The 14,348-nt window shown below is 43.7% G+C and overlaps 1 protein-coding gene across 1 annotated transcript in view; it reads right to left on the bottom strand.

Annotated features, from left to right (window-relative positions):
• LOC138612784 (neural-cadherin-like) overlaps positions 1-14,348 on the bottom strand; it is a 97,509-nt gene that overhangs the window by 43,026 nt on the left and 40,135 nt on the right. The window contains exons 7-12 of the mRNA XM_069686227.1: positions 11,831-11,973; positions 10,144-10,316; positions 7,856-8,024; positions 7,144-7,314; positions 6,654-6,826; positions 1,912-2,079 (exon numbers count right to left, since the gene is read on the bottom strand). Of these exons, the coding sequence (XP_069542328.1) occupies positions 1,912-2,079; positions 6,654-6,826; positions 7,144-7,314; positions 7,856-8,024; positions 10,144-10,316; positions 11,831-11,973 (997 nt within the window). The remainder of the gene's footprint in view (positions 1-1,911; positions 2,080-6,653; positions 6,827-7,143; positions 7,315-7,855; positions 8,025-10,143; positions 10,317-11,830; positions 11,974-14,348) is intronic.

The following is a 14,348-nucleotide window of genomic DNA, read 5'->3' as shown; positions in this document are numbered from 1 at the left end:
GACACTTGAAGGGATCTAAAACACCTTGGCTAAAAATATGTAAGCCTTCTTAAATATCCTAACATCACTGAAAATAACTGAAAAGAATAAATGTTTAATACAGCAGAATAAGCTGTGTTTGTTCCCACTCACACTCCATCAAATACAAAGCTTGGTCAGTGGTCAAGATCTAGGTTACCCTCTAGTGTCAGACTTCAAGTTAGCAATGATGAATATGCCATTTATTTAACTCTGGTAAACAGCTCAGTGGAATTTTAGATTTAAAGTAACAAGTATGGCGGACGGCCATGTCCGATCCACATAGACTCAAGGAATCATATTCTCACTCGCAATACTTCAGGTGCAGAACCTTGCTCAGTGGCCCTACACTAATAATTTTAATAATCTAGCTAACCCTGTAGCATCAGTTTTACAATTGCAGGACTTAAACTTTAAGTTAGCAATGATAAATATGCTGTTTTTACTCTCTGAACTTGCCCCCTGTCGCCCCCTGCTGACTGGCTGCAGTATAGCTCATAAAGCCCGCCTCCTCCACGTTAACAGATGGGACATGAGTCAAACTATAAAATCAAAATACACGTCAAATACATTTTTCTCGAACATGGATTCTGTCATTATAGTTAGTTCTTATCATGCTGATTTATGTTAATTAGTTATTTGATGCTATAAAAAGGGGGTGTGGCCTCATGATTGACAGCTCTGTTGACAAATGGGGCTCCTGCAGCGTTCTGTTCCTGAGTAGCAGAGTAGAGGAGGAACTTTCCACAAGAAGCTGTTCTGATGTTAAACACGCCGACATGCCGGATCTTTGTGTTTTTTTGGTAAGATAAATGCATGTTTTTGTTCAGAGGAAGGGGCGGGACATCGTTACTGCGGCTCCACCTGCCGATCTCTACTGCAGATGTCAGCAGCGCGAGATGGTAGCGTCTGCCTCGGGGGGTATCTTAGCTTAAAATAAGTACAATGTGAGGTGGCAGAGACGTGTCATCCATCTTTTAGTCTATGTTTCAGAGCAACACAGACACACCAGCACACAAATATAAATGGTCACAACGGTGTAGTCCACATACATGGGCTATAGCATAGGCTCATAGATTCAACGTACAAGTATAAATATTAACTTGCAGCTCATCTGGCCAAAACAAGCAACATACAATATGGTAATGCTGTGAGCTCTGGAGCTGCTGGTCGGCAAATCATTATACTTCAAACAGAGCCAAGCTAGCTGTCTCTCCCTGCTTCCAACCTTTATGCTGAGCTAAGCTAACCGGCTACAGATCTGTGATTGAAGTCTAGACATGAGAGAGTGATCAATCTTCTCATTGCACTTGGAAAGATAGAAAATAAGTGTATTTCCTGCAATAATGAACGCTTGTTCACATGTGGCAGGCTCCGTTAGAACTAGGTCAGATTGTGTTTGTATTTTGAAAGAAGCACAGATGATGTCACATTTTGATGACAATAAGCGCGATAATTGATTATCTGAGAAAGAAACAGAGATGCCAGTCATATCTTTTCTCTGAGTCCTGAAATAACCTCTTATCTCAAACTGAATCCTCCTTGAAAAAAGATTTTTATGCTCAACAGATTGACAGCGGTATATTTTCACATCAAAAGAGACTTTTTGATTGGATTTAATCAGCCTGCAGTCGTGAAACTTGCTTAACACATGCGATATGATGTCAGCTTTCTCATACGGCATCAAACTCAAACACGTTCACAGATTTCTCCGCGCTCTGACGAGCTTTCAAAGGCGTATTTGGGGCACAAAGAGAGCACAGTGTCTGAATAAGACTTTGCTCTAATCCAGAGGAGCAAACAAATAATTACAGCGACTCAAAATGGCACGAGAGAGAAAACAGCTTAACAACACATCTCGTATTAGAAAGTCAGAGTTGCATGCACACGTACCACTATGGGCGTGTCCCTGGCGGTGTTTTCAGGGATGACCACGCCGTAGCTCTCCTTCTCCCACTGAGGAGGCTGGTTCTTCACGTTGGTGATGGTGACTGACAGCTCCACAGAAGTGCTCCGGTTTCCTCCATCAGTCGCTATGATTTCCCGTGTGATGTAGGTTCTCTGTAGGAGACAGTTGACAGAAACTAATGAGCAGATATTTGACTGGAATTGTTTGAATAATTTTGACATCCTCCGGATCCTTCTCAATCAAACTCTTTAATTTAAGTACAGTTCTGACAACTGACTGACCCTTCCAAACCACAAAGTCACCTCCGTCGACGGCCTACGAGACAGGTAAACACTTTATCTGATGTATTGGATTTGACATGAGAACAGTGTCTTTCCTCGGGGTGTCACTCTGATGAACAGTTAGTATAGTCACAGTGTCCGGAACAAACTACTATATTTTAATCATTTAAAAATCATCACCGCATCAAATGTTGATTTAATACTGTCCCATCCATTTACCTCGGGTATAAAGACACCTGTTTTAATATGTATTCACATCTGCAGGCCTGTGCGTAGTAGTTTACTGTACTTTTGTCCAGCTTGTTCTTGTTTTAAGCTTACGTCTATTTCTGTGTATGAACTCTGAGAGCAGCTTAAAACTGTAGTCAAATTGCTGTTGCCTGTTCACATACCTGGCCGATAAAGCTGATTCTGAGTAGCTCTTAAACTAACTCAGTATCATGGCTGCAAACTAAAACAACTAAAGGCTTGGAGCTGTATGTATAAAGATAGGGTATGCAATTCATTTAAAGGGGGGGATTATGCTAATTTCAAGCTCCATATTTCACTCTGTGATACCTGTGGAGTAGCTTAGCATAATTTACTAGGGCTGGTTTTTTTCCGATTCGAATCGATTCTCATTTGAATGACCCAATATCGATTAATAAATCTCGAGATCAAACCGAGGTCGAACCTAGTATGTGGCTGACCACATCGGGTCAATGTGCTCTTTTGTGAGCAACACTGAGAGCGTGGCGTGTGCGTGACGGCTGCAGGACGACTTCATTTTCATTTGAAATGCATGAAAACAGATGAGTCTTCACACTGCTGCCGTGACACGTGCGTATCTCGCTCAAGTCACATGCCGAAAATGTAGAGAATAGGAGGCTTGCCTATTTTTACTGCGAGCTGTGCACCGTTCTAAATACATGGTGAATGTGAATGAATTGTGATGAGTCCTATTGATCTCTGACGGCAATATTAACATCTCTTCCTGTAGCAAAAGTCACAGGCATGGAGAGTAAAGTAGCAACACTTCCGGTATGCTTTTTCAAATTAAAAGCCCGATCTGGAAGTCTGACTCCCCTCGTTCGTACACAATGCTTTCTGTATGCACACATTGTTGTAATTTTTTTTACTTTATTTGGCTCTCAAAGTACCGTTACGCACTCAGTCACTCACTCAGTCAGTCAAATACAGACCCATGTGTAGGGCTGACCCCGGTGGTCTGCCAAAAATATGTGTACAACGTGTCTGATCACTCACGTTTCAGAGCGCTCCTGAACGCATCATGACTCAGCTCAACCCCCCCAGAAACACGGCAGTGAGACATGCCCAGACTTGTTTCCTGCACCTACTACGGAGACATCAGTGATCGTAACGGACTGTTTTTTATTGTGTGTGCGTCCATGAATATGTAAGTTAGTTTTGCACTGATGTTTATGTTACTCTCTGTTAGCGTCGGCTTTGGCCGCGAGTGTATTTTCGGCATGTTAAACATACAGTTGTTAATATTGTGTTGACTGCTGTGTGTTTGTCATGTTGAATAAAAAGTACATGTTACTTCTTTGGGGTCAGTTGTTATTGTACTGCAACATACTGTAAGCTACGGATCTGAAACCTCACCCACATTTAGTCTGGACGTCCAACATTGTAACATTATATATATATATGTCTTAAAATGTGAAACAGCAGAAAACCCCTCTTAAAAGCATTTTTGTTACATTTGTTGAAACAATTTTTACATCCAGAGCTGCAGTGGTTAGCGCTGTCGCCTCGCAGCCAGAAGGTTGTTGGTTTTATTCCTGGTTCAGACGTAGGGGGCCTTACTCTGTGGAGTACATGTTCTCCCCAGTGCATGCGTGGGTTCCCTCCCCGGCCCCCAGCAACCACGGATGGATCTTTACATCCATACAGCTACAAAATATATAATGCTTTGACAAAAAAAATGGTATTCTTAACTGTCGTAGGCCCGTTAAATCCGTCCAATCCTTCAACCGAACAGAATCCACCTGTCTACCTGCATGTAATCTACCCATGCCTCAGTTGTGCATGAGGAGTCTTTCACAAGCCTCACCTAGAGACATGGCAGAGAAAGGTAAACAGTGCTCCTGCAGCGTAAATGAGTCAGTGCAGGTTTATGTGTTTGGAAGGTGTCATGTCTTGTGTTGAAAACTGCCACAAATCCAGCTCACTCTTCCTGGTGTTATCCAAAGTTGCCCACCTTTGCTTTAAGTAGAAAGAGGCAGCAGTGTGAGCCTTAGAAAACGATTAACTACGACTCCAAGGCTGCAAAAAAAGCTCCTCTTCTTTGGTTACTGTGCTATAATTAAACTGCCAGGAAATAAGGAGGTACATTTGAGTGACACACTGTATTGTATTAAAGTGGAAACTGCAAGGAAGGCTGAAAGAATCCTCTGAGGTTGTTAAAGTGTTTGATTTTGTTTGTCTAAATTAGATAATGTGTACCATCAATATTAAACTCACAGGATAGTGAGCCTTTAAAGGGCCTTCTGCTCAGACGAGGTAATTTGATTTCATTCTAACCACTCACAGTTCAAGATAATGAAAGACATAGTTAAACCACTTTGTTAATGAAAAATTGGTCAAATAAGGAGCCAATTGTTACGATGTAATGACTCAACCATCAGCTGCATTATTCTATTAATGCAAATCCTGGCCTGGTGACTCTATTATTGTGCTGCTGCAGCCTGATAAAAAGAAATCTCACTTAACTTGAGAATTACATTTTCTGTTCCCCGGACGATCCAATTAGTATTTGTGAACAGGTCTTTTCCAAAGCTTGAAACTACGCAGAGAACAAAGATTGTAATCTGGGAGGTCCAATGTGCACCAAGCAGCTGCTGCTTTCACAATGAATGAAGGGCTGAGTGACTCTGCGGTAACATCTTACTGAGTCGAGAATTAAATTTGTGTTAATAACATCAGATCGGAACAAGAAGTTATCCATCACATGTTTTGGATGCAGTCACAGAAACCTGTTCCACATCATCCCTTTAATCCTCTGCAGAGTTGTACTGTACAGCGTGTTGGCGCTGCATGAATCCAGCTGGCTCTACTGTATTTGGGCACATGAATAATCGCAGTTGTTCACTGGTCTATCTTATTCATATTCCTTTCAAAGACTGTGAGCCGAATGGGAGCTGTGCTGCACATTCCTGTGAAGCGTAAGTTGTGAAAATTCTGCAAGATTTTGCCTTAATACTTGTTCCCTGTAATCAGAAAGTGATGAGAAAATCAAAATAGAACAATGTCCCAGACCAGCAGAGACATTTAACATTTCATGAAGTGCTTTTACAATCTTAGTTACAGCACAAAAGATTGTTGGTTGATTCAAATAGACTCTGAAACCACTCTTAAATATGCAGCAGCTTTGTTCAGCGAGGTTTGGGGCTGAACACGTTCAATTTTGCATGAAGTCAGCAGCAAAATTGCCGGGGACTTCCAGCGCTAAAAAAATATGCTAAATAATACACAGCTTTATAGTGCTGTAGCAAGTTTCCAGCTGCAGAACAAGTCTACCTTTGAATAAGTGAAAGAGGACAACAGGAAGAAGAGTGCTGATAGGCTGCAGAAAACATGAACACACCTATCAAAAATGTACAAATGTTGTTGCATCACTCTGACACAGCAATTCACTTAAAGTACATCAATTACTGAACAAACATCGACTTCTTAAGGACAACGTGCTAATCTTTATATCTGCTTTATACGTTAAACAAAATCATTTATAGAACTCGAGTAATCCTCTGTTAAAAAAGAGCGCTTTCATTTATCTTCGGGGAAATCTTCTTTGTAGCAATCACATCTCTAAGCTGCAGTTTTTCACAAGGTGTGAGCATCAAGGTAATCGTGCTTTGCAAGTGAAATTACAGGTATGGCCTTCAGATTGTTTCAGTTAATAGCGTCAAAGTACACGACTCGCCCAAAGCTGCTGCACACTGTCAGTCTCCTTATCAAAGTCTAAGACGATAAATTAAAATTAAAGTCTTGAACCGGTTCCGCCAAGGCCAAACAAAGAGTCCTGCTCTGTGATAATTAGCTTCTTAGAGAACCTGCGCAGTCCTTTTAAGAACAGCGTGTCTTCTTCTGACAGCTTCACTGCTTTAGAGACTTTACACATCTTAGAAGGATAATCTTTAGTAACAGTGCAATAAACAGAAGTGTAGTCATCAAATATAACCACAGGAAGCCCAAGCTGTTCATATCTATTTTTAATAATTTGTTTAGCCTGAATGACTCTCCTCCATCTTCTGCCTCTGCGGTGTTTCCACATGCAGCACCTCTGGGAGTACACACACCCCAGATCGGAGACAGAAGCACTTTAAGGTGGCTCATTCATTAACTTTGTTGACACAGACCCACAGGCCGCCATGTGACACACACTGTGAGTGTGTGTGTGTGTGTGTGTGTGACAGAGCAGCTGGTAACAAGTGCTGACTGACCTGTGATATGGGCTGATTAACGTAGACCCATCCAGTGACAGGGTTGACCCGCAGGTACTCCGGCTGCTCCAGGGACATGGAGTAAGTGATCGCCGCATTACTGCCAAAGTCGTCATCGTGAGCGGCCACGCGCAGGAAACTGGTACCCACCAACGTGTCCTCTCGCAGGAAGTCTACAGGGGACGGGAATAATATATGTGCACAGAACAGGATGAGGCTAAGTGCAGAGCATGGTAAAGGTCAAAGTGACGGATGTTGTGGGGATTTGTTATTATGCAAAGTTCAGATGTTCAGAGTTCAGAGATGTAGTCCATTAAGCAAAGGATGAATGCCGTTTTAATTTAACCCAAAATAAATCTTTTTTCTGCATCCATCAGTTCGGTGAAATAACTAAATTAATGTTTAAAAAACAGAATAAAAGCCCCCTCCTCGTTCTGCTCATCCTTTAATTATACCCGATCTGTAAAACACCAGCATGTCGATCACTTACACTCGTAGCGCAGGTTCTCAAACTTGGGGCTATTGTCATTCTGGTCCAGTATTTGGATGGTGAGCTGACAGATGCCGATGAGCGGCTCCTCCGCCCAGTCAGTGGCCGTTACTGTAATTGAATACTCTCTCTGTCGCTCCCTGTCGAACCTCCTGGCTGTCACAATCACTCCTGCAGAGACACAACCAAACAAACACGCATGAATACATTTATATGCATCCATCCATTCACCCCATCGATGCATGCATTCATCCATCGAACCATCCATCCGTCTATCTTTCCACCCATAAATCAAGAAAACAAATAAGAATTATAAATGTTCTCTGAGTAAGTCGAGCATTAATTTGGAGTGCAGCGACTTTGTTATTAAATCTTGAGATGACAAAACGAGAACAGAAAGCTTAAAGAAAATGACATGTTGACTCAACGTGCCGGGACTTTGAAACAGGGTCTGTATTTGCTTTGCCTTGATAATGTAGATTAATTGTCATAGACTCACTCTGAGCCTGCACAGATTAAATGAGATTATGATTGATGGACAGGTTTTGGCAGTTGACTCACATGTGAACACTTCCTCTCAGCTCAGATCACAGTTTACCTTGAATGACTAATAAAGACGGCGATTACAAGCAGCGTTTCTTTCTGCTCTGGATTCTTTGCTCTGTGTTTAATTGAGAGCTATTTCAGCCCAGACCATCCGTGTTCGCTCTACCTGTGTCTGGATGAATTCTGAAGGCGGGCATGGCGCTGTCTCTGTGCATTAAGCCATATTTGACTTTTCCATTTGCTCCCTCATCTGCATCCACCGCATGCACTTGCAACACAAAAGTCCCCGTTGGCTGGTTTTCCAGCACTGAAGCCTGCTCACGATATTGCTGGCACTGAGATACAGAGAGGGAGGAGGAGAGAAAGAGGGAGAGACAAACAAAAACAAGAAACATTTCTAATATGCATGAGAATATAATGTTGGAATATGTTACAGCAAAGAGAGAACAGGGATCGAAGAAATAGGTCACAATGCACACACAGGAGGTATAGATACAGCAGCCCACATGTATGAAGAGGAAAACACTTGAGCTCATTTCTTTTGAAGAGCCAGCAGTGAACAGCTTTGTCTTAGCAGGGAATTCAATCCATTCCCCCTAATGAACATATGCCCCAGATAAAGAGCCGCTCTCTGGAGCCTTTCTTTTTGAAATCAGACATAAATGCTTGCTTCTCTTTCAGCAGAATGACCATGAAAAAGAAAAACAAAAGGCAAGGAGAGCCAACCCGAGACGGATCAAAGGATGTAAGGGAGTGATAGAAAGAGGAATAAAGCAGGGGTTAATGGGACGTGATGGCACAGAAAGTCTGGCCTGCAGGTAGCTTTTCATGAAAATCACATAATATTAAACATAAGGTCATGCTGGCCAAGATGGCTCTGAGGCGTCACTTGATATTTTAACACATCATGTTGCCAAGACTGAAAGACCTCTGGAGCTCAACACGAGTACGTCTCCTGCTGAAGTTGAAGTCATTCCTAATTAAGGAGCGAGTTAATTAAACAGGTATAGTATATTGTGATGATATTGCACTTTTTTCACAAATTAATTGAAATCCCAAAAGAGCGCCTAAAGATAGAGCGAGTGTGCAGGCTAATCAGAACTCATGGGAAAACAGAGCGAGGAGCGACGCAGGCCAGGGAAATGAGAACGCCAGGGCAGAAAATGAGAGCTGGCAGGTGGATGAGGAGCAGCAGGAAGGAGTGATAGACAGAGGAATAACTGAAGTGCACTGACAGGAAGAGGCAGACAGGCAGAGAAAACTTTGTAGGCCATATTGTGCGAGCACAATCTTTGATTCGAGGCAAAACAACCGACTGTCAGCAATTTAGACGGGTTCAGGATGACAGCAGCAAAACAAGGAAATGTTTAAAGGAATTGTTCGACATTTTGGAAAAAAGTTGCTTAAAGTTAGATGGAAACATTTATACCAACCTCATCTCTGTAGGGTAAATATGAAACTACAGCTAGCAGCTAGTTAGCTTAGCTTAGCATAAAGACTGGAAACAGGGGGGAACAGCTAGCCTGACTCTGTCCAAAGGTAACAATCAGTCACTTCTTGGAGTTTCAATTAATTTCCTGTTTTGTTCAGATGTGTAAAATGTTAATAACTGAGCTCAACAGGTGCGCATATTTATGGAAGTATACTACTCAAAAAAATGAAAGGAACACATTTTTACAGTGGCAAACCTGCACATTATCTCCATCCATCCATTATCTTTACCTCTTATCCTGTTCAGGGCCGCGGGGAGATGGAGCCTATCCTAGCTGTCACTGGGCGAGAGGCGGGGTTACACCTGGACAGGTCACTAGTCAATCACGGGGCTGACACTCAGAGACAGACGACCTTTCACGCTCACAGTCACACCTTTAATTTAGAGTCTGAACTGTGGGAGGAAGCCTGAGTACCCAGAATGGTGAGAACATGCAGACTCCACACAGAAAGGCCCACTACGTCTGAACCGGGAATCAAACCAGGAACCGTCGCTAACCACTGTACCACCGTACAGCTTTTACTGATATGTAAATATTAATAACTGAGCTTAAGAGGTGCTGGTAGACAGAGTTTGTTGGCCAGGCTAACTGTTTCCACCTGTTTCCAGTCTTTATGCTAAGCTAAGCTAACTGGAAAATAGTGGTAGCTGCATATTTATGGAAGTCTACATGTCAAAAATTCAATCATGCTATATGTCAATTGATTGTGCTTTAGGTGCAAATAGGCAAACTTCCTAACATGTCGAATAATTCCTTTGAAACCAAGTCAAAGTTTGTTGTAATTTATTAATTTGTACATATTTTTGAAAGGACATCCTGGTCTTTCTCATCCTGAGTTCTGCTCCCATGACATTAGAGACGCTGACTAATGGCTCATGCTAACTCTGTTCTCACCACGTGAGCTGTGACTCAGAAGAGCTAGAAATACCTGAAAAGTTTCCCTATAAAAAAAGACCCTGACCTCCTCAAACACAGGCTTGTTGTTGTTGACATCATCCACTCCCACGATGACACGCGCGGTGGAGGAGAGAGCGTGCGGTCCGCCTGATGCATTGTCGTCTGTGGCCGTTACATTCAGGACGTACTCCAGGCCTTGGAGCTTGGGCAGGGGAGTGGAGCGGAGACGAATCAACCCTTCAAAGACAACAGACCCATTAAATCACACGTTATAAAACATGGTCCCTCCGAACCGATAAGTACACAGATTCCATTAGTCTTTAAGCAGGATGTTACTGCCGCCATGGCCTCGCATGTTGAAGGCTGCTATCAATAAAAACAAAGCAGAGGATGTAAACTGGATGTTGTTGTTCCTCAAAGTGAGATAACAAGTGGGAGAAATTCACCTCAATGTTCCACAGAAAGGTAAAAACATCAGATATTCAGACTAAATCCAAAATCCAATTTCACAGTGGTGATTTCATCACTTTTTTAATCTAATAATTGCACGCTCTCCTCTAAAGATGCCCGTCCGACTCAGGCACTTGAGCGAAATCATAAAGTAGTAAGTGACTTGGGTTAGAAGTTAACCAGGCTCAGCAGATGCCTATTAGCTGTTCCCCCCTCCCCTCTTTGTCTGCTTTCATGTAACAGTGAAGATCAAAGGTGGGATAAAAGGATGCAGCATCTGAGTCAACATCTTTCTCGTCAAGAGCGAAACAAAAACATCAGAGGTTGCAGGACGAACAAGCCGCCTGTGATGTGGGGGAACTCATTGAAGTGAGAGCATCGGGAGGTTTCGTATTTTCTTGTTGTGTTTCGATTCATCTCTTTTAATGCTTTTGATTAAAGACAGCGCGGCATGCTGACACACGAGGAAGCGAGTGCCTGTCTTCCCTCTCTCCCAATTTGCTTGTGTTCCTGCTGCCCAGAGTGCAGAGAGGCATCCTGGCTCCTAATGACAGTGCGTGACGTTGACAGCACTGTACCACTACATTAAAATAAGTGAACTGTGGGATGTACACGGTAATTCTCCGGGCTTAAATGTCAACCTTGTTTACAAATGCGACATGAGCTCAAGCAGCGATTCAATGAGCCAGCACTCTCCGTATATACAGTACTGCAAGTGGGAAGCCATATAGTGGCTTTCCTGCACCCAAAGGATATCAGCCTTAGCATTTTCCTGCTCTGAGAATTCACAGAAAAGGTGGAAAGGCATAAAAAAAGACGACACAAAAGAAAGAGGAGCCGGCAGAGCGCAGCCCCCAGATTGTGAGCCATGATAGAGCAGTTGTTGTGAAATTGAATTGAAAGGGTTGGGTGACAAATGTCACAGTGATTGCCACTGGTTTCGGATCAGAGCGTAAATAAAAAAAGATAAACTGTGCAGTCTCCAGTGCTCGAAAGACGGAGAACATTCCTCTCTGAAACCACGAAAGAAGGAAACCAAGTGTGGAAATTTCCTAAATAATGTCACCGTTTACATTTATGAGCTCAATAATAAAAAGAGCAGCACTCATGCTGGAGTTACAGCTTCTAATATAAACTTTCAATATCTTTGCACATTGACTTTGAGAGTAGAGGGCGTTCATCACACTCCATTATCAGAGGAATGTAATGGAGAAAATTGAATGTGCGATTTGACGAAAAGCCTGTCAATTAGAGCGAGAGCCGAACGTGTGACGCGCGAAAAGGAAATTAAGAAGTATCACCTTTCTGGCTGTCGATGACGAAGTTTCCCTCCTCATTGCCAGCAGTTATCGAATAGATTATACCATCGCCGTCGGGGTCTTTGGCCAGAACTGTCGCAACCAGGGTGTTTGGGCCCGCGTCCTCGGACACAAACGTTCTATACCTGCAAAGAGGAAGTCGAGTTCAGCACAAGTGAAAAAGTGAGAGGAACCAAATGGAAGTCAATGTTAGAAACAAACAGAGAGGAGATACAAATCATCTCCACAGGCCAAAGCATGAGCAGGCTGATTGGACTTATGGTTGTGGCTTTTACTTGTCACTTTGATTTAACCTTTCCTCTTAGCTGGCCAGACCAGAGACAAATGATAATGTCTACTGGGATGTTAAAGTCATTGAACAAATGGTGCTTCCACATACCCAGCCCACTGTGGGCCATTTGATCCACTGCCTTTTAAAATGTCAACAGTGATTTGCTTTCTGTGTGGTGCTGGGCAGCGAGATGCCCAGCGAGACACAGGAGACTGATATACTGCTGTGGCACAAAGCTCGATGGGGAGGAGATGAGCTGCGTGACTTGGAGGACGCGGAGATGAAGAGAAATGGAAAACAGGGCAAAGGCGAGAGAGGAGCAGGTGACAAAAAAGAAGGCTGGCACTGAAGTGACAGGTAAAGTGATATGTGGCAGCAAGAGAGGAGCGCGTGAGGAGAGGAGATAGACAGAGAGGATGAAGAGGGGGGCGGCGTTCTCTACAAGTTTGAGTTGATTCGTCAGCAGAACTCATCCCCTGTGAGATCCTGTGCTGCATCCTCCTCTAATGTGTGTATGTGTGAGACTGTGTGTGTGTGTGTGCAGGGAGGGGGAGAAAGGAGGTGTCTGAAGTGAGAAGTCAGGGGTGATTGATGGTTTACAGAAGAACGCTGATGGGTGATTCATCTCCGCCAGCCGCGGCAGTCTCCGTGGCAACATGAGTGACCTGTAATCTGTCACCCGGCTCAGAGGCCACCTCTCCGCCGCTCTGTGGGATGAGACGCATACACTCCCCCAGCTTTTCTTCTCAGAGCACCTCCCTGCGTCTCGCTGAACTGTGAAGTTGTTCTCAGACGGTGCCCGTCCGTCTGCTGGACGACATGTCTGATATTTGCATTTCCACGGGCGCTCCGCTGCGTCTGCGCTGCACTTCAATCACTCTTAGCCTCTCCGTGAACTGAGCGGACATGGCAGCAGACATCAGCCTGTCCACTCAGCGAGGATCTCAATTAGTCTGAGCTGAAGATTAATTTCATGAACATCATAGTATCCATCAGTGTGCCTCCACATGCTCGTCTTTGTGCTGTTTTTGGCCACATTGTCCTCCTCTTCTCTCGCAGCACTTATCTGCGTCTCAGTGAGCCACAGTATGACGAAGCGCCCAACACACCCTCGCTGGCAAAGTGCCTGCATCTCTAACTATCTCTCTGCTGGTCTGGCAAGAGTATTTGTCTGAGTGCCGACAGGCTTCCCTGTTTATCTGCATATCTGACTGGCTGTCTCCCGTCTGCTCGGCGTGTTTGTTTTGGTATTCTCTTCTTGTTTGCCCTGAAACCATGTTTAAGTGTTTTTTTCTCCTCAGTTTTATGTTTGTCTGCCTACATCTCCACCTCTCTGCCCTTGTGTTTGTACGGCTCAGTGTCTAGCCACCCACCGAGACTGACACCTGACAACGCAACAAGAGCGAGAAACACAGGAACGCAGCAGACTTCTGTGAAGGTCATTGAAACATGACTGACGGGACGACCGGCTTACTCGTTTGGGGGAATAAATGCAGCAGAGCCACAGTGACAGTTGCTGCCCACCCACTCACACAGGTGTGCCAAAAAAGCAGTCGAGGACAACCTGGATTGCATCCACATGTCAGTCTGCTTTACACCTTTGCACAAGGCCAAAAATAAACCCCAGAAAATGTGAGCTGGGTTTTACCAGCTGGGTTGGACGAGAGACATTTTCAGCAGAGCTCCACAACGGGCTAGGAACGTAGCACAGTCACACGGCGAGCGCGGCTAACGTGTGAGGAGTGAGTAACAGACAGATTTCTGTGGTTAACACACCAAATAGATAGATTGAGTCGCTGTTAGTGTTTTAACAACAGCAGCATTAAGTTGCCAGCTCTTCGTGGCAGGACTCCCAGTATCAGAAATGATTGCGACGAATGGCCTGAAGGGAGGCAGGTCTGTGATGTGTGATGTAACGACTCATATATCTGTGATGCAACCATCGGCCTGCTCAGGGAGACACGCTCTGATTTATAATATAAGGATTTTGGGGTAACTATGGAACAAGTGCACCTTGAGCTGTTGGTATTTAGTGTTTGAAAGCTGCCTGTCAAATAAATCTATTATGTTAGCTGAAGCAACATTTACATGCGCAAACACCCACACTTACTCTGGACACTTTTAATAGCTTATTGATCTCGTCTTCAAACTTTGTGTCTTTGGCTTGTACTTTTCTTTCTAATATATAAAGTCTGCTTCATTGTGAGTCCTCAATAGGTAAGACTTATC

The sequence above is a fragment of the Semicossyphus pulcher genome, unplaced genomic scaffold (assembly GCF_022749685.1).
Source record: "Semicossyphus pulcher isolate SPU_LCO1_2020_fin unplaced genomic scaffold, fSemPul1.0.p SCAF_8, whole genome shotgun sequence".
In the NCBI taxonomy this organism is placed as follows: Eukaryota; Metazoa; Chordata; class Actinopteri; order Labriformes; family Labridae; genus Semicossyphus; species Semicossyphus pulcher.
The sequence above is the reverse complement of the archived record's forward strand: the minus strand, read 5'-3'. Positions and strand labels throughout refer to the sequence as shown.